Source organism: Epinephelus moara, chromosome 17 (assembly GCF_006386435.1).
Source record: "Epinephelus moara isolate mb chromosome 17, YSFRI_EMoa_1.0, whole genome shotgun sequence".
NCBI classification, from domain to species: Eukaryota; Metazoa; Chordata; class Actinopteri; order Perciformes; family Serranidae; genus Epinephelus; species Epinephelus moara.
Window position 1 is genome coordinate 9147326 of NC_065522.1, and position 25776 is coordinate 9173101.

General features: G+C 40.5%; 1 protein-coding gene across 1 annotated transcript in view; it reads left to right on the forward strand.

Moving 5' to 3' along the window:
- Nucleotides 1-25776, forward strand: part of LOC126404194 (neurexin-2-like) — an 813153-nt gene that overhangs the window by 233125 nt on the left and 554252 nt on the right. Inside the window, exon 5 of the mRNA XM_050067247.1 lies at nucleotides 14152-14169. Coding sequence (XP_049923204.1) covers nucleotides 14152-14169 — 18 coding nt within the window. The remainder of the gene's footprint in view (nucleotides 1-14151; nucleotides 14170-25776) is intronic.

Below are 25776 nucleotides of genomic sequence, written 5' to 3' on the forward strand. Positions count from 1 at the left end.
AATGACCTGCTGGGAGCAATTCTGTCACAAGTATTCCACCGATTTGGCATTGAACATCTATAACATTATCGGTCTCAAGATGGACAGTTACATAACAAAAGGAAAGAAAGAAATCAAAGTCAATGCAGCAGAACCAGAAATATCTCATCTACTGAAACTTGTAATAAATTGCCTCATCAGTTATGGCCATTTATTAGACTTTGCACAGCTCCATGTGGAACCACAAAACAACTGTTTTCACATATGCAGTAATACTCAACACCTGTAAAGAGACAGAATTTAATCATAAGGATAGGGAGAGTTGGTGCTCTATTTTAAACGATATCTTTTACATTGTGCGCCAGTTGATCCACACCATCCCAGTGAATTACCCTGACACTACACTAAAACAAACAATGTAAGGGTACTACATCTAAACACGACATCTATGATGTATGGCTACATCACACAGAGATAATCAAGGTTTGAAGCAGAACTACTGTAAGCAGCCACATATTTCGAAAAAATGTATGTATAAGGAAGGGAAATTGAAATCGAGTTGACATGATCAGCATAAATGCAGATTATGCTGTTCAGCATTTGATGTTTTAACACTTTATTGACACTGTGAAAATGTTTCATCTTGCAAATCCAGCCTGGCACTGGCAACGTCCTTTGCAAAGATGCAAAAAACTTTTTTTGCCACCTGTCAACTCAAGAGGTGAATGTCTGATATACACAAGCTACACTGATGAAGTAATGATGTAGAATGAAGGACTGTAGTAACGAGGAGTGGGTGATGGGGGATCAATATAGCTCAGTATTGCGATATTATTTTTTGTTACATGGATGCCAAGTATTGATTTTTTATTACGTAAATTATTAATAATACGAATAAAACTTTTGATAGCCTACTAAAATGATTAAATCAGTAGCGTTTTCAGTCCACTGGATACGATTTGCTGCTATAACAATGACTGAACTGAGATAAACCGACTGAGAACTTATTTGTTTTGGATAAATGTTGACAAAGTTTTCCTTTGGGGACATAATTTGCTGTTTAAAAAAGGTAATGAATCGCAATATATTGCAATATGTTACCACAATACTTAGCATATCGCAATACATTTAAAATCGCAATAATATTGTATCGTGACTTAAGTATCGTGACAATATCATATCATGGGGCCTCTAGTGAATCCCAACCCTACCAGTAACTTCAGAGAACCATTTCTAATACTGAAGTCTTGTCGTAATAAATGCATGTAATGCCTTTTTAGTGTGCTTACTCCTAGAAGCATGTTTAGAGTACATCAAGTTCTCACTGAGTGATTCTCAAATAATACCACAAAGTCCCAGTTACAATCACTTTGACCCAGCCAATTAATTGGTAGATTAATCAACTAATATAAATATTAAGTGAATAATTTAATCAAGCAGCAGGGCTTGGCAACAGTAACCACAGACCATTAACTCGGGTAGAGCATTACAGCATTAGTCCAATCACATCTAACAGAACAAGCACACTAATCATAAAGGAACAGAGCGGAGGCCTTGATAGCGGGACACTCCAGCATTTACAAAGTACCCTTCTTAACCCCTCACAAAGTACCAAAGCATAGTGAAATGTCTGTGCTTTGTTGGACCCAAGAGAGCCTTCAAAGTGTCCTTCATGTCATTATTTTACCCTTATGCATAGACAAGTCACACTGTGCCAAAATCTTTATTTTCCCCTTATTTTAAATTCATCCTCTTTATAGTCTCTCCTCCTCCTTTATCCCTTTCCTCTCTTCCTCCTCTTCCCACAATTCTGTTTTTGGCTTTTGCACAATTTGCTGGACTTTCTAAGAAGTCTGTAGCAGGCATCCTTAACAGTTAGTTATGACTTCCATTACCCCAATCAGGTGCCTTTCCTAACTAGTTTCAAATGAGCAGAACGACTGTGGGCCATATGCCACTGAGCAACTGATTAAACCTGTTTATCAAACAGATAATAACCATTTAACGAAATTAAAGCATTTAGAAAAAGGCAACATGCACAAATTTTGAAGCCTGACAATTATCTAGCAACATGTAATAAGATAGCTTCACAGTGAACCGGGATAGACTGTAATGCTTGATGCGTGTGTTATATGCTCTGTGCTTTGCTTTTAGCAATTATAGTGTAATTATATCTGCTTACAATTGTTTTGTTTATACAACAAAAATACCCCCTACTCAAATACTGTTTTCCTTTTTGGTTTATCATAACACACATGTCCTCTTGGGCAAAAACAATATCTATCATCTATCTAAGATGAGACAGCATCCCTCTTGGTGTGCCCATTTTATCATTTATCCTTGCTTGTAATCTCCATTTTCTAAGAAAGAAAAAACAAGTCAAGCCTTATCTAGTGTTTAGCGTCTACATTTTGCTGTTGACTGACACGCTCAGACACTTTCAGTGGCAGGCTGAAATTACACATTGTTCTTGTGGGGGCCCTCTAATGGCAAATCTGGGAGCACTTTGGTATTTTGTGAGGAAAAAACAAACCATTTAATGAAATCAGCGATCAAATGCGGATGTTTTTCCTGTGACAGTTTTGAGAATGTAGACATAAAGGGGAGCTCATTACAGAAAAAGAGGCAGAAAACAGACCTAAGCCATGCAGGCTGTAAATGCTGACACTTCATCAAATGAAAACCCTGAAAAAGAAGTCGCTGTTTTACTGCAAGCCAAGAAAATGGTGTACACAGTGAGAGCTTGGAACATACAATCTGAATGTTGAGGCATTTGTTAAAGGTTTTAGTTTGTACGCATGTAGCATGTAGCTGTAATGTATGTTTGTCATGTTTAATGGGTGGATGTGTGTTTGCATTTGTACTGTCAAGGAGCACTTGACATCAGAGGAGAGGTATGGGCTGAGGGTAGCAGAAGGGGATTTGGTGAATTACCAGACTGCAGCCTCAGCATCCAGTCCAGAGGATTAGAGCATGGACTGGGGTCCAGGAAAGAGATGTGCAGACGCACTCGGAGAAGGGGATCAGTGTGTGCGTTTGTGTGTGAAGCATTGGTCAAACACTGGCTTCAAGCGCTACCCAACAACTGAGAGGGACCATGTCATATCACAGGCAAGCACCCTCAAGGTCATTGGGATGCATGGAAAGCGTGATGTGCAGCATGCCAGTTGAAATTACTTCATTATAACAGAATGCAATACACATGCACTTTGAAAACCCCTCTGGACTGTCAAGGATATGTGAAAATTTACTGCGATTGGTTGAAACACTTAGCTATTTACATGAAGTACACAGATATTTTGAATTTTAGTAATAGCATTTTTTTTCTTACTGAATACTTGATAATCCTATTCCCAGAGGCTGCAACAATATAACACATAGATGTCAAAATTATGTAACTGCATAAGGTACATATACGTATTAGCATTTAAGTAGGCAACCAGTCACTGAAGAAGGGTAACCAGTCAGCCACTAACTACAGACCTTATACATATAACACTATAGTTTGTTCTCAAACCCATGTTATTATTTTTACCCTTTTTAGCCACCGCAATGCCTTTCTCTTCCACACTGCGCTCAAATAGGGCTATGGTGACTGTTACTGTACTTATTTTCTCCTGGGAGAGCCACTCAAGCGTACTGGCCTCTTAGGGTCCAAAGGACCAATGGTTGCTCAGAAAAGCACTCTGGCTATCAACCCAGCTCAGTCGCTCAACTGTATCACTGTTACCTGGCAACAGAGCTTTCTCTCGCCTCCTGTGGATGCAGCAGGATAAAAATAAATAGAATTATTAGGTAGACTATAGCAAGATACTTCATTTATATTGGTAGATTTTTTTTTCAATTTATGCAAGCCATAAACTTGTAAGCCACATTTGATATTGGTGAATTGTCTAGGTTTGTCATTGATTGCTTCAATGACGAGAGGGAATAATTGGAGAGCAAACCAGACAATCAATGTTTTGCATGGAGCCTGTGACTTGGAGGAAAAAAAACTTACTGAATGCCACAGATCCACTTCAGGCTCAGATTCTTGCGTTGGGTCTATTAAAATTCAAACCAAAGAAAGATGCCATCATCCTGATGTCTTCATGTTTCCTGTCAGACAGATATTAGTAACACTGCAAATGATACTTTCTCTTTCTCAGTTAATTCCACATGCAGTTGACCGTTTTTTGGATTGGTGGGTCTGCTGTTAGCTGCACTGTCGTTTCTGTGTTACATAATTGGATAACTCTTTAGAGTTGGAATTACTGTATATGATGCTGCCCACACATCAAACGCAAACAAATACAGTGGCATTTTTGTGCATGTGAATAAAGACGTACACCCACATCTTTGAAGTTGTACTCAAGTTAAGCTTGGCCTCAAGCTAAATGGCAATTGACAAGCTATTTAGCATATAATTAGGACCTGGACACAGACAGCCTACATAAAAGACTAAAGAGTAGCTGTCATATTTCCAGGACTCCACTTTTTACAACAGCTCTCATGTCTGTGGTGAAGCTAGGATGACACTCAGTCTCTCTCTACCACTTGTTTTACCTTGCTCTGGCAGTGGTGGCAGCAAATGGAGTATTTAACCCTAGTTGACTGCTCAGGATTCCAGTAATGACCCTGGAATACGATCAGAAGCAAAACCCCTAAAACACATGAATGGCAGAGGGAGGGATAAGAAAGAGGAGGGCACAGGAGAGTGATCCTTGTAAATGCCACATAAAAAAGAAACATACCAATATCGAGTGTGACAAATGCTCTTACAAACTGAATGCTTTTCAGGATTACAAAAGCAAGGACAGGGTAAAGGGGTCAGACTCTGACAAGCCTTGCCTTGGGAAGAGCCTCTCAATTCACAATACAAGAACAGAGCATGCTGATAGGATGGCGACAGCAACTCAAGCCTCAACCATATGTTGCTGCCTCTTGAATCCTGCTTCTCTTTTTTTCATCTCTTGCACACTTGTTTGCCCTTATCTGAATTGTTATTTTTATGCTCCCACTGGCTGTATTTATGTATTTTTTTTTCGTGAAACTTACTTTTAAAGTATTCGTACTTACAAGAGGACACTGGTGACCATGGTCCTTGCAGTATTCACAAAGCTGGGTGATGATCTGAGCTACATATATGTAATTGAACCTTTTTGCCAGTTGATTGCAATTCCCCAAAGCAGCACAGTAGTTGAGATTGTCAGAAGAAAGAATGAATTGTTTCATCAAGTACTCCTAATGACATGTTTCTTTTAAAATGATAAAGCCAAACCTTGCATCTTTTAGTCCAATTTGGAGGACTTGTTGCAAGTTGTGTTCCAAATACTTTGATCTGTCCACACGTAGGTGTTCTGTGCCTAAAAGATCGCACTCAAATATGCCTGGAAGAGAGCAGGTAGCTTGTTGGTCCCTCCCTTCATTTGCCTGATCACTTTCTTCTCCAGTGTCTCCCTAAAGTTGCATTCAAGGAGATTTAACTTGGATAGTCTGCTTTTCAGGTTGCGCAGGTCTTTGGGATAACCTACATTCACTTGCTGCCTGGATGCAGTTTTCACCTGCATTAGCAGCACCTCAGAATTCTTGACATCCTTGGGGACTGACTGGTCAGGAGGACCTCAGAAAAGCAGTACTGTCACCATGATGATTTGCTCTTTAATCACATTCAGGACCTGTGGTTGCACCTGAACAATGGCTCAAGCAATCTCAGGTGACAGGTTATATTGAGCATGGTTCAGAGGCCAGGGACTGCAACAATCGTACTGCCTCAGGAAGCACACAAGAATTTAGTGCCTGCCTCTTCTTATTTCAGTTTGGATCCCAGTTCAACAGGGCCCACTGCCTTCACCTCATGGGCCTGGTTGCTGCTTTGGTGCAAGTAGTCCCACTTGCCCCCTTTTTTCATGTGGTCAAGAGGTGCTTCACTGAGCCTTCACAGAGTGAGCTCTTCTTTAGTGGAGCTCTCCATGACCAGTGGTTTATCTCTGTCTCATGTCTACAAATGCATCCCTGAAAGGCTGGGTTTTCACTGACACTGGCATTGACAAAGGGGGGCCCAAAGTACCCCTCTCCAGTGAGCTGGGTTCCCTGGATGTTTGAGCCAATTAACTCAGCAGCAGACTTGTTGATGTCTAGAGCAGGTCTGAACCCAGGGAAGTGAGAACTCCATCCTCATGTGATCAGAGAGATCTGATGTTGCTTTGCATGGCAGAAGTTAACTGGTGTTGCTTGCCGTGGTGAAAGCACATTGTTCAGTCTTTTTTCTCTTAGAAGAACAATAGCCCACCCCTGGGGTAGGATATTATGGCACACACATGGCCTCAGGGCTTGCTTTATACCTTCTCTCCTTTCAGTCTTCTGTTACTTCTTTGACAGGTTGTGGTGTAATGGTGCGGCTAAAATGGTGGTTCTACTTTGCTCTAGATACTGTAGTTTTCAGTGATTCAACTTCCTTCACAAGACCCATGATTAGTATTATTATCATTACAGAAAATTGAATTTTGTCAGTTAGTCAGTTTGTTTGTTTTACATAGTTTAGATTACCAAAGCAATCACAATGTGCTAATTTTGTGAGTGCATCCTGAGTAAGGTGCATGCTTGGCCCACTGGCCTAACCTTTAAAAGCACTAACCCTCCATGAGGTGAATTTGAGTTGCTTGCTAATGACTTTTTTCAATGAAGGCAACGTTTCCCTGAGGTGACCCCTCCTGTAAAGGACATAACTCATTTTACAGTAATTACACTTCAACAGCAGCACCTTACCTTTACTTGGCTTTTACTCTTAAAAAAAAGTGTTGCGTCCCTGTCAGAGAATTGTAGACTGCAGTCTCACTGCACACCTGGATATCTTGGAAAAATAATATTAAAATGGTGAGAGACTGTTGAAGAGAGACAGCAAAGCAGAGATAAAGAGGTGGAATGAAAGCTTATGTTCAGGAATTAATATTCATTTATCTTTTCATTTATACCCTGTTCAAATGCACTGCTTTGAACGTCAGTGTAGCATAAGTTTGAATCATTCTCACACTTTGTTATACATCGTATTTGAGGAACATTTTACCCCACACATCAGCACATGTCTAGACAAGTATCACACTACTGAGGAGCTTCATTAAAGTAACTGCTTCCACAGGAATTTTCACCTTTGTGACAATCAGTTGTTCTTGTAAAGTTGTCAGAATAGCTAGCACTGCCATGTGCATTTCCACATTAAAAGACATATGACTCATGTTCATGTTCTCGGTGAAAATCTTGAGCCAATTGGAAGTCCCTGTCTCTATCTATGACACAATGAAATAACAATGGTTAACAGTTTGAGCTACAGTATATATGTTCCTCTAGATGGACAGACACACACACACACACACACACACATACAGACGTCTGAGTTAGGTTTAAGCAGGGAATGCTATGTAAAGGCCAGACAGTGGATGATTACTTGTCAGTGACATCTTGAGGGGAAATTAAACAGAGACACTGAATGTCACATGCTGATCTCTTTGCCCTATTACCGATTAAAAGCCCCTCTTCAAATGCTGTAGCTTAGGCACATCGTGTTCTCTTGACTTGCTTGGATGAATATTTTACCTCATGTTGAACTTTGTAAAGTCAAAGTGTCTGTAGCTTATTAGTAATCTATATGACGTTTTATCTAATACCGACGAGGGTGTCAGATAGTCCAGCTGAATATCTGACAATGGGCGAGCCAGTGAGGCCATACTGAGAAATGCAGGGAACAGAAAATTACTTCTGCACTTTTTTCTCTGCACACAGTATTGTATTGAATAATTTAATGTAATAAGAATGTGTCGTATTTAAATAATTTAAAGTGACCCAGGCTACGATAGAATACATGAACAAATAAATATTACACACAAAATGTCAGAATCTTTCTGTACTTCCCAACCTGCTGCAATGACTACATTTACTCGCACACTAATATTCCACTATTATTTTGTGTATGACAGTATTCTGAATTTGATACCAGTCAGGTTAACAGCATATTCTCTTTGTAGCATTCTTCAGACTTGAATACAGCACTTTCAGAATGCGCATCTCAGCTGTGGTTTCATACAACAGTTAACATCTCATGGCCTTTTGCCTGTTTCAGTCCAACATGCCAACAGTTTCCAAGGCTGTGATAGAGATGCATGTTCAAACGAAAAGACCATATTTCTGATCATAAGAGGAAACAAACATATGTTTAAACATCATAAAAGACTCAAATATTGAGACACCACCCTTTTCAAAGAAGGTGGTTGACTAAATAAACAAAGGAGGCTGTCTTCGCATGATACAACAAGTCCACCACTGGTGGTGAACTGTGATGAAATCCTATTTTAATGCAAAGAAGCAACATGGCATAAATGGCTCCAGCTGTTCCACTTCTCCATATTTTGATATGATAAACAAGATGTTAGGGCACGTTAATCGGAGTATGCACGGCTGCATGTAAACAGGAATATTAGTGGTTTAATCATTTTCATTAGTCACAATGAACAGCTTAGTAGGAATATTGTCTTTTTTAGAATAAGGGCAAAAACTGAATGTTTTCGTTCATGTAAATGCAGTGAATGAGACGTCACATCAGGGAAAGAATAATTGTATAACTAACATGTTTAACAAAATTAAAAAAAATCAGTCTGAATCCTTGCTGGGTTTTTTTTTCTTCTTCTTTTTTTTCTTTTTCTTTTATTGAGTTAATTAGAATATCAATTACATGCCTGATGTGCATGTTATCCCCTTCACTGCCTGTGGGGTCCATTTTATTCTTCTTCTTATTTATTTATTTATTTTAACCAAAGGGAGGTGTGTTAATGAAACGTACCTGGAGGCAGTTTCTTTCACGCATAGTTTTATTCCACCACATTCATATTAAAAACAGTTTTACAGTTCTGTGTTTCATTCAGGGGATTTAGTCATATGATTACCATTCTTTGCTAGAGCAACATTGTATTTGGTTTATTAATAAAAAAAAAAGGTTACCTGAGAGTCCTTTCAGTGGTGTAAACCATGCATAGGTAGGGCTGGGTAATATTCCAATATTATTATGATATGAGAAAATAGGTATTGTAGTAGATTTTGGATATTGTAATGTCACTTGTGTTGTTTTAAAGGCTGTATTACAGTGAAGTTATGTCATTTTCTGAACTTGCAATAGTCATTAAATCCACATAACTGATGATTGTTAATCAGAAATCTCGTTGTGTAAATATATTGTGAAAGCCCCAACTCTACAATTTCGTTGCGATATTAATTTTGAGGTATTTGCTCAAAAATATGGTCACATTTGATTGTCTTCGTATTGCCCAGCCCAATGCATACATGGTTATTCCCTGTGGTGAACCTCTAACATGGAATTTTCATGGTATTTTATTCTTTGCACAACTCAAGAGAACACAGTGGAGTGAGTAACCTACTGCTTTTATCCGTTTATCTCATTAGGTGAAATCCACCAGTAATAAGATCTTGATCAAGGCAAATACCAGCAGTTTTTCCTTGTTTGCTCACTGTTGTGGAAAATAAGCACAAAGTCATTCCAACAGTTGGGTTGTCAACTCTGTGTGAGTGTGTGAGTATAGATTTCCTCCCGCAGTCTCTTGAGGATTGAGTAAATGCCCAGTCATCTTTCCCATTTCCATACTTTGCACATCACAGTGGGAGACTCTTGTAAAAGCATGGCATTGTTACGCCTGTGCAGATACCATAGTTGTGCTCACAATGCAAGAGACCACACCAGGAACAGCTTTAGCTATTGTTTGATGCCAGCAGACAGAGGCACGGTGGTGAGATGAAATATTAATAGTGAAACAGTTCACGTAAGTGCCGTGCTCAGTCGGAGTTTTTGACTGAATTCATTGATTCCTAATATGTTGTTCTTGATGTTGCCTCACGCCCACTGTCTCTCTGTCTTTACCTCTCTTATGCGTTTTTAAGAAGTAGCAGCTTTGAAAGCATAAATGATGTTTGTTTGTGGGTGGAAGTTAGCAAAGCTGTGAGGCAAAGACGGAACGCACAATAGAAAACAGAATGGCTTCTCACTCATTCATGAATTTGGACGATTTTCAGTATAGATTTACACTCAGAAACATGCACTTTATAAGCTCATTCTGTTTTTATTTTCCAATTTGTGCCATCATTTTTCATGATGTAATCAGCTGTGAACAGTTAGATTAGCTTTCCAGTTTTCACAAGGAGTACATTTATGTCAATCTGTTGTATGTATGCTTGTGTTCAGTAGCCCTTTCTCTTTGTGAGTATACAGACTTTTTCATTGCAGCTAATACTGACAGTTGTATGAAATTTACAATCATTAGCTCCAGTACCTTAATACTGATTACACTGACTCAGCACATGGCCTACTGGGACGCTGTAACATTATTTGTTAGACCTGTCATTTCTGCTATGAACAGTGCACAAGGCACTTTTTTGACCTACAATGAATTTTAAAATGACCAAAACTAAACAAGTCTAGACGTGTCTCTAAATATGAACAACAGTTCTTTCCGAGATTGTCACCTGTGGTTTCTACAAAGCAACGCAGTGTGAGGAGAACTATAGCAAATGTAATCTGAGCCGATTAACTGGCAAATTAGCAAACGCTGCAACCACTAATTAAAACATTAACTTACAGTAGGTGAACCAACAACCAAGTTGGACCAACACAGGCAATGTGTGTAGGCACTGTGGACCTTAGAATAACACCTAGCAAACACTGGATTCCAGAACCAACTTGGACTTTAAAGGTGTTTAAAAATAAGATAACTATTGCAGGAAAGTTACAGTAAAGCTAGCTGAACTGTTTTTACAGTAATATTGTTGCCTGCTGATAATCTAATGAATGAAAAAATACAAATAAAAGTACAAGTAATAATAAGCTGACTTTGTAAGATTCCTAACAAGGAGGTCAGTGCGTTTTTTTGTTTTTTTTTGGTAACCTGAATTGTGGACAGCCATGGTTTTCCCTCCCTGTGTCCTTGTATTGTTTTTTTCCTTTTCCGTGTTGGTGTGTGTGTGTGTCTGTGTGTGTGTTGGTGCCCCGCGTCTCACTCATCCATGTGTGTCGTGTTCTCTCCACTCTCCTCTCTCTCGGCATATGGTGGAGAAGGGTTGACAGCTAAGAGAGGTGTGGAGAGTCTGGTAAGAGATGGAAAGTAAATCGACAGCAGACAGGGGTCACTGCTTCTCGGCTTTGACACTGGGGTGCCGAAAAAAGAAAATGGGTTGATTTTCCAGTGATGGCACCGTGGTCACAAAAAGTTACATGCATTGTTCGGTGTAATGAGGGGTATCATACAGTGTAGGCAGTGTGGAAAGTGTGGCTGGGCTTACAAAAGCTCACCAGCCTTGGCCTCAATGTTTCCATCATGAAATACAGAGCCCCCCCTCCCAAACTGTTGATGACATCCAGCTGGGGTTATTTACTGTACTACAGTGGTCACTAGGGACCTTTATAGCTCTGCCCCTAGTTGCTATCAGCTCTTCAGAATGATACATCATCAATAAAATATAGTCACCCCAGCTCTGCGTCCCACACTGTAAAAATGGCATGGCTACTATAACTTTATATTTGTACACAGCTGCCATGATGTGATATTACATGAAAGGGTCTGCACCACTCTGTGTGTCTTTGTCGCCTCTGGTGTGCTTGCTGTGGCCTGGGAGAAGCGGAGAAGCATGATAGATGAGCTATGTTTGACCAACTATCTCTTAATTTGTTATCTTTGCCTCCTTGTCTCACTCACACACACACACACACACACACACACACTCACACACACACTCACGCACTACTCGTCCCTGTCATTGGTTATACCCCCATGTGTAAGAGCATGTTTGTTGATGTCAGAGCAAGCAGGGCAGCTGATACCACTCGGGAGCCGGAGACATCCTTGTCAAAAATCCAGGATATTAACAAACAAGGCCTGGGAGACTCAGACCTATTGATTGTGTTCATTCCTCTGGCACCTTTTCTTCCTTTGCCTTCTTCCACCACTGTGGACATTTAAGCTTTGTCTTAGCTCTTGTGCCTCGACTGTAGATCAAGAACGATGTCAGCACTGCAAGGCAAAGCGCCCTGCGCTCCATCTGCTCTGGCTGGGATTCTTGTTCTGCTCCATGTGTTGGGACTGAAGAGGCTTCTTTTCACCTTGGACATCAAATTGTAGCCATCTTGCCAGCGAGGAGAGCAGCCTATCCTGGGCCACTTTGCTCATGGCTGGCAGTAATATGCTGTAAGGGAACTCTAACCAGCAGTTCAGTGGGCGAAAGTGTAAATTACCCTCTGCTGACATTGTGCATTTGAGTGAGCTTGTGAACTTGTTTTTTTATATCTCAAGTACACAGAGCCATTAAAACCTATACATTTAATTCCCCCCTATTTACTGTGAAATATTTTTCATTTAGTGCATAGAATATGGCACATTGCAGTCAGGTTGTTAATTATTTATCCAATAATGCAAGGTTACACGTAAAAGAGATATTATGCGCATTATAATGAATCCCACTGCCTGCTGTGATTGGCCAGTGCTCATTAAGGTGACTCATCGAAGTTAGAAGTGGTTAGGATTTGAGCAAAGAGATCATGGTTAGGACGAATATGAGCTGATGTGGATATTCTCTGAGATAACAGTGCTAAGGCCCAGGAATATACACCCAGGTGTAAGTAGCCACATTGGCTAGTTGGCATTGTTGGCTATGGACACCTGGGTGTTTGACTCTGCCATGATGCAATATACACACGTGTGTAAATAGCAAAATTGGCTATTTCTACCCCGGATGCAAATAGCATTGATGGCTATGGACACCAAGGTGTAAATAGCAACCAAAAAACCAAACCCTTTTCCCATACTGCCATCTTATTACACACAACAAATAAACACCAAAAAAGGACAGTAGTTTTAATAAAATGTTTGAACGTATGTCCAGAAATATTGTGCAACTCGTATAATGTTCAACAGGTCACTAACAAGGCTCCAACACAAGTGTTCATACATCTCAGAATTGTGCAGCAGGTGCAGATTTTTTACTTTGTGTACAGCTCAACTTCACTGAAAAATAAGTTTTGCTTTTCACGAGTTAATTGCATGCACCTCCACCCCCGAATTGATCTTAACACCTAATGTATACTTGCTTCAATATGTAACACCTGCCAAAAGCTCCAGTCTTTAATTAAGAATTTGACCCCTACAGCATGGATCAATATTGCAGATGAGAATCATGCATTTTTATTAAAACTTTTTTTTAATGTTTGAAATCATCTATTGAACACTGGAGCGAATCCAAAAGGAGTACGAGCCAGGTTGTGTTCCCCTTTTATTAAGCAGTGCGGTGAGGTATCAGGTGGTCCTTTTGAGTTTCTTTATAATTTGCCACCCTTCCGTGCCTCTTTTTCTTCTGCATTCTCAATCTGTCACTCTATTTGTGACTCTGACAGTAACTGCATGTGGTGCAAAAGTTACCAGAACCATCATGGTTAGTGTGACATGTCATTTTTTTCAGGAGGTGACGAGAGGCAGAATGCTGGGCCTAATCTGCACCCGATAATTACTTATTGAACGTGACAATTTGTGTATTTATGCCACTGAAATGTTGAAATCTGGGTTTTATAATTGGCCTCTTTTTTGCCTTATTTTATTTATCATCATGTATTATTGTTATTCCTCCTGGCTAGGTTGCTTATGACCTGCCTAATTGGATAATCTGGTGTTTTAAAAGTCACAAATACGTGGTAAATGCAGTTAGAGAGAATATGTTTTTGAAGAACCCAACAACACAGTGTTTTTTTAATGAGTTTGAATCCTAGGAGGAGTTATTTGCAGAGTAGAGAGAAAAGTGGAAAGTGAATGTCAAGAAGTTAGCTGTTGCCGGAGAGGTTCTCTTATGACCTTTAAGACTTGTTTTATAAAGAAAATATGAATGCTGCCTTCTGAACATCCCTGGTAGTTGTTTTCCTCCACCATCTCAATTAGCAGCTCTGTTGAGGCTCATGTGTGGAATAGCACTCCGGTAGACATCTAATGCTAATTGCAGCCTGACTTTTTTTTTTTTTTTTTTCCTCCCACTGCTATTATACCCCATTTTGTCATAACTGTCTTTTGGTGAGCAGGTGCACTCAAGTGACATTTTGCTTTGCTCTTTGAATTGATCCATCTTTTCTCTTTCTCTCTCTTTTTTCTCCCTCTACAGGTGACTCATCTCAAGTCGGTAAGTCTTTCTATACATTCTGCCACCTATGCATGCTGTTTTACATGCACACACTTCGCTGCCATAGCAACTGAAAGGTTACAGGCCATTGCTATTATACAGTGCAGTTAGGTATGTGCGGACATTAGCAGGCATGCAAACAAACCACCAATTATCTCTTGTAATTTCAGCTGGTGTACAAAAATGAACAGAGATTTTCCTTTGAATAGTAATCATTGCAGAACTTCCTCTGCCTTTCTGCTCTTTCATTTTCATTCTATATGCATTGCAGCTATTTGATATTGCCTACTACATTACCTTTAATTTGTTTGTACTGTATATTGAAGGGGAAATTTCCAAGTGTTTACTGTGGAAAGACAAAACTCTTAGTCCCTACTTTGTGAGTCTCATAAACTGCATTACTTTCCAATGTAAATGCAAATATTGAACGTTTCAGCAAACGACTTGCCAGTTTGGAAGCCCGGGCACATTTCTGTTTGCATAACATTGTACTGTACAATGTTGTTATGCTGCACTGACTTGCCTTATCAGGATCCAGGATTTGATGAGTTGTTCCTGTGTCATTTTCAAGTTCATGAAGTTTGTGAAAGTGACTTATGTTGTGGCTGAGGTGCAGTGATTCAGATTTAGAGGTACGGATTTCAGTAAAAGACCCGCTATGTGCATGGAGTTATACAGTTTTCATTCACCCGTTATTTGTTCATCTGCCTCAGGTGGATTTTAACGCTGCACCTATCAGACTTTCAATCTGTGTGGTTGAGTGCTTCCCATGTTTGAATGGGACTGTTGGTGGCAATTCAGACGTACAATGCATATCCACACTACTATTAACGGCTCACTTTCCTTTAGCTAGCTCTTCCACGTTGCACTAAATTTCAAAATGACCTTTCCATTCAAGAAACTTATGAGAGGGAAATGCAAAGTTATGGGCAAGTTCCATTTCATCCTCCATGTTGTTGTGTACCAGGCCTACAGTGCTCTGGACCATTAAGGAATTTATTAAAATGGGGACAGAGCCTTTATCTGTAAATATGCTGACATGTCACAGTACGCTAGCTTTCTATCAGCATATCATTTGGAATCAGTGGGGGTGGAAGACATGGGCGAGGGACGGGATTGGAATAGCGGGATGAGAGCAGAGATGGACAGACTAATGGGACGTATCAACACCTCGCACAAACAGTGAGAAAATGAGATGGGTAGAGTTTAAAACTCTCGCTCACAGCACTTTGCAGCAGCGTTCTCCTGCTGTAGTGATGTGTCAGTGTTATCGCTCGCCTCCTAATAATTAGCTTTGTCTCGCTGCAATACCTTCTTTGCATTATGAACGTGCAATCAGCACAGCAGAGTGTGCAGCATGCAATGAGAAAAGCATGCTGTCGTTCTCACACAGTCATGATAAAAAGTTTGTAACCAATCCCACGGTGAATGTTTTCCCCTGTGAGTTCAGTGCTGATAATTCAAGCATGTCTCCTGATCCTTATGCGTTAATAGTTTTTTGTGTGTGTCTGCCTGTCTAGCTTTGTCCGATGAGGGTATGGCCAAGAGGTCTGATGTCTTCTGAATACTAATGTGGCATTTTGTCTGTCTGCAGCAGCTTAGGAAGCGGGTGGGGACTGGGGGTTTGGTTGGGGACATGTTCACCCCCGGGGTGCGGTGGAGAGTGAGCACAAATATCACACCCATTCCTTACCGCCCTGCAAGAATCAAGATCCAGAGAGGGAGGAATAAAAAAAGGAAAAAAAAAAAAAAAAAAACTAATTAAAATTTGATCTGGGGGGGCCAGTGCAAATTGAGTTTCATCTTTATTAAGACCAGTGGGCAAAGAAGAGGAAGATAATTCAGTTTTGGTTTTGAGATACAAGCTGTTTCTGTGTCAGTCTGCAAATTCAACATAGTTTTAGCATGTGTGCAATTTTATGCTTCAATATTTATGGTTTCACAAGAAAAGATTTCACAAGCCTGTCACAAAACATTGTCTGAGCAGCTAATTCATTAACATATTGTGATTATTGAGCAGGGCAGTAGCACTGTCATTTTTATATTAGTTCATACATTTTTCCCTGAGGGACCAGTAAAGCCTGATTTATGGTCCTGCGTTAAATCAACGACGTCGCTACGTCGTAGGTACGTGGCTACGCAGAAGGCTCCCTGCAGCCTGACGTGCACCTCCCCAAAAATGTAACTACACGTCGAGGCGACGCAGACCCAGCACAGACCGAGAGGGCTGTGATTGGTTTGCTTGGTAGCAACGCATTTCCGGTTCCGTATTTCCAGATTGCGCCATCGCCGCCATCTTTAAACATCTTCTGTTGCGATGTAGATGTTGCAGTATTACGGCCCTTTTGTGCTCAACGTTCAACACGGATATGGATACGGACAGAGCTGTCTGTCCGTTCTCCGCGTTCATTTCTCTGTGACCGGAAAAGCCGGAAGCTAAACAAAGAATCAACTAGAGACGACGATAACCACTCAGGAAAGGAACGCAGCCTCCTACCGCTCTGGCGGTGAATTGCACCGCGACGAAATGGAGTGACGGAGAAGTTCGAAGGGTTCACGACGGTGTCACAGCAACGACGTAGGTACATCGTAGGTACGCCGCAGGACCATAAATCAGGCTTATGGGAACAGAGGTTAAAGGGGACCTACTATGCTTTTCCATATTCTGTGTGTTAAATATAGTGTTGCAATGAAGGATGTCCATATTAAACATGGTCACAGTTTCAAATATATAGGTAAACATATGTAAATGTAATCATGTGAGCAAAAAACTCAGGTTTCCTTCCATTTTAAATCGAAACACTATATATCTAAGTTTTTTCTACTCTGGCTACAGTATGATGTCATAGTGTGACGGATTTCTTTATATGGTCACCTGCTCCAGACACGCTACTGCAAGTGTTTACATCATGTATCCTACGCTGCAACATGAAGCTACATGCTAACGTCAGGGAATCATGTAAACTTGGTTGCCGATGTTGTAAATTTCTCCTTGATATCAGATCATATTCCTGCTGGGAGATGTCAGGTTGTGGTGAGAAGTTTTCATTTGGGATGTTTTCATTGTAAAAAGTGCTGCTTTTCTCTGGCTGCAAATACACTACTAATGTAGACGTAGCTACATGTTAACATCAGGAAAACATGTAATCTTGTTTGCTGATTTTGTTTATTTCTCCCAAATTTTGGATTATGTTCCTGCTGGAACGTGTTTACGTGTGACCAAAAGCTTTTATTGGTGATTTTTAACCGTAGAAAGCAGCACTATTCTCAGCTACAGTCAATTCCCTGATTGCATGATGGTGCAGAGACTCCGAGATATGGAAGACCTGAAAACGCTGACTAATCAGAGCAGACTGGGCTTTGTTTTTTTTGGAGGGGGTCTTAAAGAGACAGCCACTAAACCTTTTCAGACTGAGGGTCTTCTAACGTGTTTTTTGAACATTAAAGCATGTAAACTTGTTCTGGTAGAACCCCTAAATTCAAGTATGAACCTGAATATAACCAAAATAGGTCCTTTGCAGTTGTATATTAATTTAAGGTCAGAAACATATATTGTTGTTATTTTTTATACAAGTGCATTGAGAGGAAATTCATAAATACAGTAATAAGATTATTATGTGATAGCGGTGCAAAAGTCAGATTTTGCAGAGAGACAGTCAAATGAGTTTTATTGGTCTAAACAACAGTGGTTTCTTTAAAAATGGATAAGCAGTGTAAAATATAGCTAAATCTCACACACTCACATCATCCCCTTGAGTGAGTCCACATGGGAGCTTATGTCACATCCAGCTCCACACCAGTCAAATAATTTGACAACCGGTGTTGCAAAATATATCATTGCTGGAAGTTCATATTGTTGTTTTTCTAGACAGTCAAGTCGTTTTTTATGTGTCTATTCACTGCCAGGTTTATGAGGCAGGTAGTGGCAGGGGTAATTGTTGTCCCTTAGATGTAGAGGCAGGCAGGCACACTACAAACACAGATCCTTATCCTATTGCTGAATTTCATTCTGACTCCAAAAACTGGCATTGGCAGAGGCAGAGACATCTTTCTGTGCACATCTCTCTGTCTGTCTCTCTCATGCCTTGTTCTCCTCAGCTCAGACGATTAGCATCTCTCTTTCCCTTTTTTCTCCCTCCCTCCCTTGAATGCCAACCCCAGGCTAGTCAGAGCCAGCACAAGCCTCTTGAAGCTGCAGTGGGATTGGCCCGCTCACCACACATGGTACTGAGGATGCTCAGTGAACCACACATCTACAATTAGGATGTGAAAATAAGGGATTCAGGCTTTGTGCTGGGTGGGGGTTGGTACTATTAGAGCACATAGTTTTTCTCTACACTCCCTATCTATGATGCGCAATAGTCAGACAAACCCTCAGAAAATATGTCAAACCTGGAGCTAATTTTTTTTTTTTTTTTTTTTTTGAGCTAATACAGGCGTGAAGGAACAGCCCCACTGTGAACATTGAAATGGTTCATAACTGTGCAAATTTATGAATTTCTTTCATCACCTTGATCATTAAAACGCTGCACACTGAGGCAATGTTCCATTTGATAGTGGCGGCCTGGCTACTTAATTGAACAAGTCTTAAACATCAGCCACAAATGTGGAAACCAAGACAATAAAACCACTCTATTTTCCCTTGAAACGCAACCAGTGCTTAAGTTATTCTCCCTGCCTGGTGATAAACAGCATGGCCTCAAAAGAGCACAACAAAATGGCCGATCCACAATATAACTCACGAGCCTGTGGCCACATTTACATACTAGAGCAGGGCGGTAATGAGATAGCTACCTGAGATAATTAGTACTCAAAGTGTCCGGCTCTCATCCCCTACCACAGGGAACCAGTTTAACTCACTACAATTAAACGGCCACTCATTTGCTCCATTTGAGGCACCATTTATGCCATTTTATGCTCCACTGTGTCTTAACACAACGGTGGCTTAAGTAGCGGAAACTTGGACCAGAAGATGTGGAAGGATACATGGATATATAGATTGGAAAATGAGAGACAGGCATGGAGCAGTAATAATAATTTGCGTCCTTACTGCTCTATTTAAACAGGCTCATTTTCCTTTGGCATTAATATGCATCTCACATTTGCACTAGATCCTGATTAGCTGGATTACATTTGCAACTGATGGTTGAAATGTCTATTTACCTTACCCAAATATTCCTCTTGTAGTACATGCATTCTTTAAAACTGTCAGTGGACACCTCGTCTTATATGTTCCCCACCCACGACTATCCTGACAGGCTGTTTTTGACAAGGATTTTATTCTTTGATCCGGCTTCCTCCTTTTTAGATTTATTTGTGTGTTTCTGCTGTTGGTATACAGTATGTGGGTTGGGAATGTAATACATGCAGTGTTTGTTGTTATTGTAACCACCACTTCTTTCTGGCTAGAGCTGGTTTGGATAATAGGTCTTTAGGTCATTGCCATCCGAAAGCCCAGTTTGCAAAAGAAAGTACTTGAGTTGACTTTGTCATCTGGAGGAGAGGGTGGTGGATGATGTGACACCTAGCAGGGTACATGCCAAGCTGCAGGCCATTGTGTAAGACTGACAAACAACAAAAGCAGTCGTGTTTAGTAAGTCTTCAATGTGTTTTCCAGTGACTTTTTAGCCACCACCAGCGTGAGTGTTTTTTAGCAACCCATCGCTGTTTTTCCACAAGTGATAGCACCACAAAGAGCAGTTGGTTTTTTTTTTGTACCAAGACATTGATGTGTTTCCTGCCAGGATAGTGCCGCAAAAAGCGGTTGTTTTTACTGACACATTGCTGCTGTCCACTACTACTACTGACCACTGTTCAACAAAAAAGCTTGTGCTTTAGCGAGTCATCTCTATTAAACCAGTGGCTTCGTAGCCTTCAAACCTGGGTGTTTTTAGCAACCTGTCCCTGTTTTTCCACCAGGGTTAGTATCACAAAAAACTGTTGTTTTTTACATAGATATCGCTGCGTTTCCTGCTAGGATAGGGCCACACAAAGTGGTTGCTGCATTTCCTGTGCCCCAAAAACATGGAATTTCAATCACAGCGTTATCGAAACAAAAAAAGCTTGCTAAGTTTTCATCGTATCTGCTACATAATAATGTGCAAATGTGAATTTTTTAAAAAAATAATAAAAATTGGCGAACCCAGCCCAGTCAGTCAGATGTTGGAACAGATGTAAGGAAGGAATTGCATGTTGTTTCTCCCGGTATATAAAATAATAAAGGCCTGTCTCTACATTCCGTGTGACTGTGGTGTGGCTTAGAAATATCATCATTAACACTAATGACAATAAATCCTGACTTGTAAAGTGTTAATGTTGCTGACAGTGGCTCTGTAACTGCTCTGCTGACTTCCTGCCTTTTTTTGAAGGCTGGAGAAATCCCTGACATGGCAATCACTCAAAGCTACTGCTGTTATATTTTATCCTTGTCTTGTCTCAAACGAATAAATTAAACTGTAATATCTTGACTGCTGAGAAATCGCGTTTGGTTGTTATAAATGATGGCGTGTCGATAGTGTGTGATCGTTGAGCTTAGTGTATTCAGCTGAGCCCTGTGAGACTACACACTAGGAATAAGAGATGGAGAGCACTGCTAGATCTACATTGGTTCCAGCATGTGAAGATTAACGGCGTCTGCTTCCATTAGCCTCAGAGTAATTGTTAAGACAGCAATGAACAGTCCATAGCTCTAATCCTCAAATCAAAGAGAAGTTGCACAGACCACCAACATTCAGGTTTGATTTCCTTCACTCAAAAAAAGAAAAACATGACTTAATCTTCCCATCTTGCTCAGAGATCACAGCGCAGGGGAGATTTACTTCCTGTATTTACTAATTAGCTAGAATTTGATTCAGAGTTCGTGAAAGATCAGTCACTTACTACAGAACTGTAAAAGTAATACAAGCTTTGTGGAAGTAAAGACGTCGATTTTATGACAAAGGCGGCATTTCTAAATTTGGAGCTTCTTTACTTGCAATAGGGTGTGACTTACTGTACACCGTGAGGAAAACCTGCATCTCCTGGGAGTTTAAGAGTGTGAATACAAAGACGGATGGTGGGGGGAAAACAGTATACAGAGATGAAAGGTTCAGGGAGAACAAAGCATGTCAAGGAGGTGAGCTTGGTGTGTAAGGGTTGTTTTTGTGCATGCAGTTCGCACACACACTCTTGTAAGACACTGGCAGAATCGTGAGGAAGCAAGACAGAAAAGGGGCAAAATTGAAACAACCCTCACCTACAATATATCATACCATCTTGACCTAACCTTGCAGCTAATCGCCCTGTGTTTTTTAAGGACATTTGTCACCTTTTATGTGGGTGTCCAGTCACTGTTGATTATAAATTGAATCAATCAGTTCTGAGTGTGTGCTATATTGATGGGGAAAGGAGCTGTATCAGCAATGCCTACATGTACCAGGATGCATTGGGTGCCAGCTACTGACATCCAGCCAAAACATAGTGTAGCCTGCTTATTGGACCGTCTCTGAACGGTCAGTTCAATGTCTGCCTGGTTAGCACAAGCTAAAGGCTGATTTATAGTAGGCCTAGGCTGTGTTGAGCATGTATACTTGTGTGATGGTGTGTCCTGAATGTGGGCATCTTTTGCTAGACACACTCTCTCCAGAAAGAAAACATGCTAATGTTATTAGCATAAGCCTGTGATATTTTACATTGCATAAAATAGCCCAGAGGCTACTGGTCTTTTCCTGTACTCATATGAAACCTGAAAGAAGGTAGCAACCCTTAACAAGGTAACATTACAAAATTGTAACTCACAAGGTTCACAGACAAAGACTTGTCCTTTGCTAGACACTTTCTCCCCAGAAATAGATTACTAGCATAAGCGTATGACATCTTGCACTGCATAAATTAGCCTAGTGGCTAGTGGACTGTCCTCTCGTCGTATGAAGCCAGGATAAATCACATACAGGACTTAAAAAGCTTTTTGTTTGGCTTCATTGTCTTCAAACTTTTGTTACCTGTTAAAGAAAAGTAAATAAAACCTCAACTGCAGATCTGCATTGGCACGACATGTGGCTACATTTTGGGGAGCAGCATGTAAGGCTACAGTGTAGGCCACGGCGTATGCTCCTGCTTAGGCTATGGCTAAGGTTATGACCTAGGTCACAGCGTAGACTCTGCATTGACTTTGCACAGAAGTGTACCCTACGGCTTAGGTATTGTGTTGATTCAGCACAGTAGTATAAATCCCATTTAACACAACAACAGCCGTTAAACGGTGTCACAAACTCACACCAACTCTGAAAGGCTTCACTCTGTTGTTAAACCTCGTAAAAATGACATTATGTAACGTTAGCCCTCTGTTAGCACTGTCACTGTGTGTGTGTGGATGAGAAAGAATAGAAAATCAATATGTGGTGGTCAGTGTTGTTATTCTGGGGCCTGCCACAAATTAATCACTGTATGGAAATCACTGATATCCATTTATTGATTATTTAAAAAAAAAAAAAAAAAAACAATAACCCACATCCCCAAATTGAAAACCGAATACCTTCCCAATGAAGAAGTATCTTAATAGTTGAATATTCGGGTCCAGCCCTAGCGAGGTGACAAAAAGGTCTTCGGCACACCTCTGTCCAAGTAAGGAGTAAAACTATATTGCATTGTAACACACACGGGCGGTGACACTCGGCTGTTCACATTACCACACCGCTGTCTGAATGTCTGTGACAGCATCTGACAAAAACTGCCCTCGTGGAAATTCATTGCAGCGGCATGATACAGTTTCTGTTGGCATCAGAGGACAAAGGCACCACCACTTTTTGCTCTCAGCAGGTCAGGTCCTGGAGGGTCACTGGCCATATCCTCTTGCATGGCAGCCGCAGCCTCAGCCTTTCTGTGCTACATTTCTTCGGCTGCATAATCAGGCTCAAATAAAGAAGGCTAAATATCTGAGTCAGCTAAAACACTGTAAAAGGAGAAAGAAAAAAAAAAAAACACACCAAAAAATGTGTACTCTGCACTCATAGTTTAGGATGCCATTTTTGCTACTTTGTGAATAGAACAATGAAGTTCTGTTTATGAGCAGTATTAAGAACACACCCCATATTGTAGTTGAACTTGCCTGTAGTTCTTCCTCCTTCCAGCTGCGTCGCTGTTGCATCAAATGACGGTGCTGGAAGGAGGAAGAGAAACAGATTTTGCAGCTGCTGCACTCCATTTTCTCTGTAAATATAGCATTTGCTGGGGATTCAATTGGTTCAATGGATTACATTTACCATCAACACTGATTGGACATCCACATAAAAGCTGTTGAAATTTCCCCTTTAAGTAGCACCAAAACGCACTGTCTCCATTCATATTTTCTCCTTGGCATCAATTCATACAATGTCCTTTGGCTTTTGTGGTGAGCCCAAGGCTGAACTTCATTGCAGTGCTCATTGCAGATCTATTAGGTTGATTTGACTCCATGAGGGGATATAGAAAGAGCTGGCATGTGAGGAAAAAAAGGGGGTTAGAAAGAAAAAGGACAAGTAATGTGGTTATATTATGGGAGCAGCAGGGGTGTTTGTTAAGTATAGGGCCAGGCCACGGCTGTAGATGGGCCCCGGTGCCCTGTAGCTCCACAGCTTAGAGGGAGCGTTTATTAACAGCCTCAGCTTATTACTAACAGCTGGTGCTGGGTACTGCCCAGGGCCTATTGTATGCATTAACACTCACCATCACACACACACACACACACACACACACACACACACACATACACACACACACATCTGTACACTTTAACTCTTATGACTTTAAAATTGACTATTCATTCCCTAACTTGATAACATTCAGTCATTTTTTTGATGTATATGATGCTGTGAAAGCACGCTGCAACAGGAGATAAGAAGCACCACCACATGAGGCATTCTTTTTATTAGAAGACACTTTGTTTTCTGTGGCCTGTATTCTGCCTGTGTTACACTGTTGCTGCTGATTTCCTGTTGTTCAGTTTGGAATTTCTTTAAGTGGCAGTGCTGCGAGTTCTTCCATGGTGGCTATACAGTGGCCATAACTGCACTTCTATTACACAGCTCCTTTTCTGTTTATTCCCACCTAACCCACTGCTGTTGCAGCTTCTAGACCCATACAGAATAAACCATAAACCTCTTGTGTTTGACAGTTTTGGGTTTTTTTAGAGGAAAGAGCCGTAAATATGTTGCAAATAGCAAAAAAGTTCAAAACTTTGAACCCAAAAAGTAGAACGACAAAATGTATGGTATCCAGCCTCTCAATAAAAAGTAAGCGTGAGACAGAGTGGAAATTCCCATTTATTTTTTGAAGGGAAAAAATAAATAAAAAAATCATAGTCTGACATCCTAAATATAACATTGACTGTGGAACCCTGAAGTGCTCCCTCACAGACAAGTGAATCACTTCACACAGCATACATGTCCTCACTTTAACTCTGACTGTCTAAAACTCAATCTTGTTTTCTCTTTTACACGTGCACACACACAGACCATCGCTTGCCTGTGTTGCCTCAGGGTCGTGATAGTGCGACTGTGGGTCTGAGGAAGTGATTGCAGACAGAGTCAGCAGCTAAACGTTCACTCCTACAGGCGCTAATCGACTGTGTGCGCACACCTGTGAACTCTGCACAGCAGCACTGTGCAGAGATACGTGTGTTTGACAGGGGTATATCATGTCCATTTATTGTTCAGCTCCACATAAATGTGGTTTATGTGAGCCTGGTGATAATGTTGTGACTCAAGTGCTGATGAATGAAATGGAAAGAAAAGTGAGGTGAATTAAACTGACAGGAGAGGCAGAGACTTTTTGGCAAGGTTAAACACCACGTGTTTAGAGCTACACTGACTTTGACAGTGTTGAAAATAACTTTGGTTGTTGATAGACAGCTCTGGCTGATGCACATGTTAAGCTTTTAGCTTGTTAAGTAATTGTAGGTCATGAGCATTTCCTGACAGAAGCTGCAGTTGCTCCAAAGCTGGAGAGTGAATATTAATGAAATGTGTGTAAACCTCCCAGGCTTATTTAAAGGACTGGTAAATATTCACAACACTTCCTGTAACATTTGCATTGATAATACAAGAAGCACAAACAGTTGCACTGTTAATTCATAATTGATTATAGATGAGGATGGTTTGGTGTTATGAATATGTATGATAGAAGGCATTTAAACACACTTTTTTTTTTTATCTTAGCCATTGTGGTGCACAGACAAGCCTGATTTCCACAGCCACAGTTAGCCACAAATGGACATTTTCATTTTCCTTAATTATGTTTATAAACATACTTGTGTCTGTGTCACCAGTCTTTAGACATTACAAGGAAAAGAACTGCAAGAAGGTGCCTGTTCACCCAATGTGGGTCACATTGGTTCTCATGTTTGGTGATTAAAATTACCAACACTGTAGCTACATCTAATGAAACACTCACACATGAATCACACACCCTGTGTCTGTAAGCCATCATCGTCAGTGACATCTTAATCCTCATCAGATGTCAAAAAGGTAATCAATAATGGAATAGAGCGAAAGAGGCGCATATTGAAAACATTGACAAAGTGCTTCATGGGATAAAGAAAATAAGAAACGGAGAGATAAGATGATGAAACAGTGGAAAGCAGCAAGAGAAAAC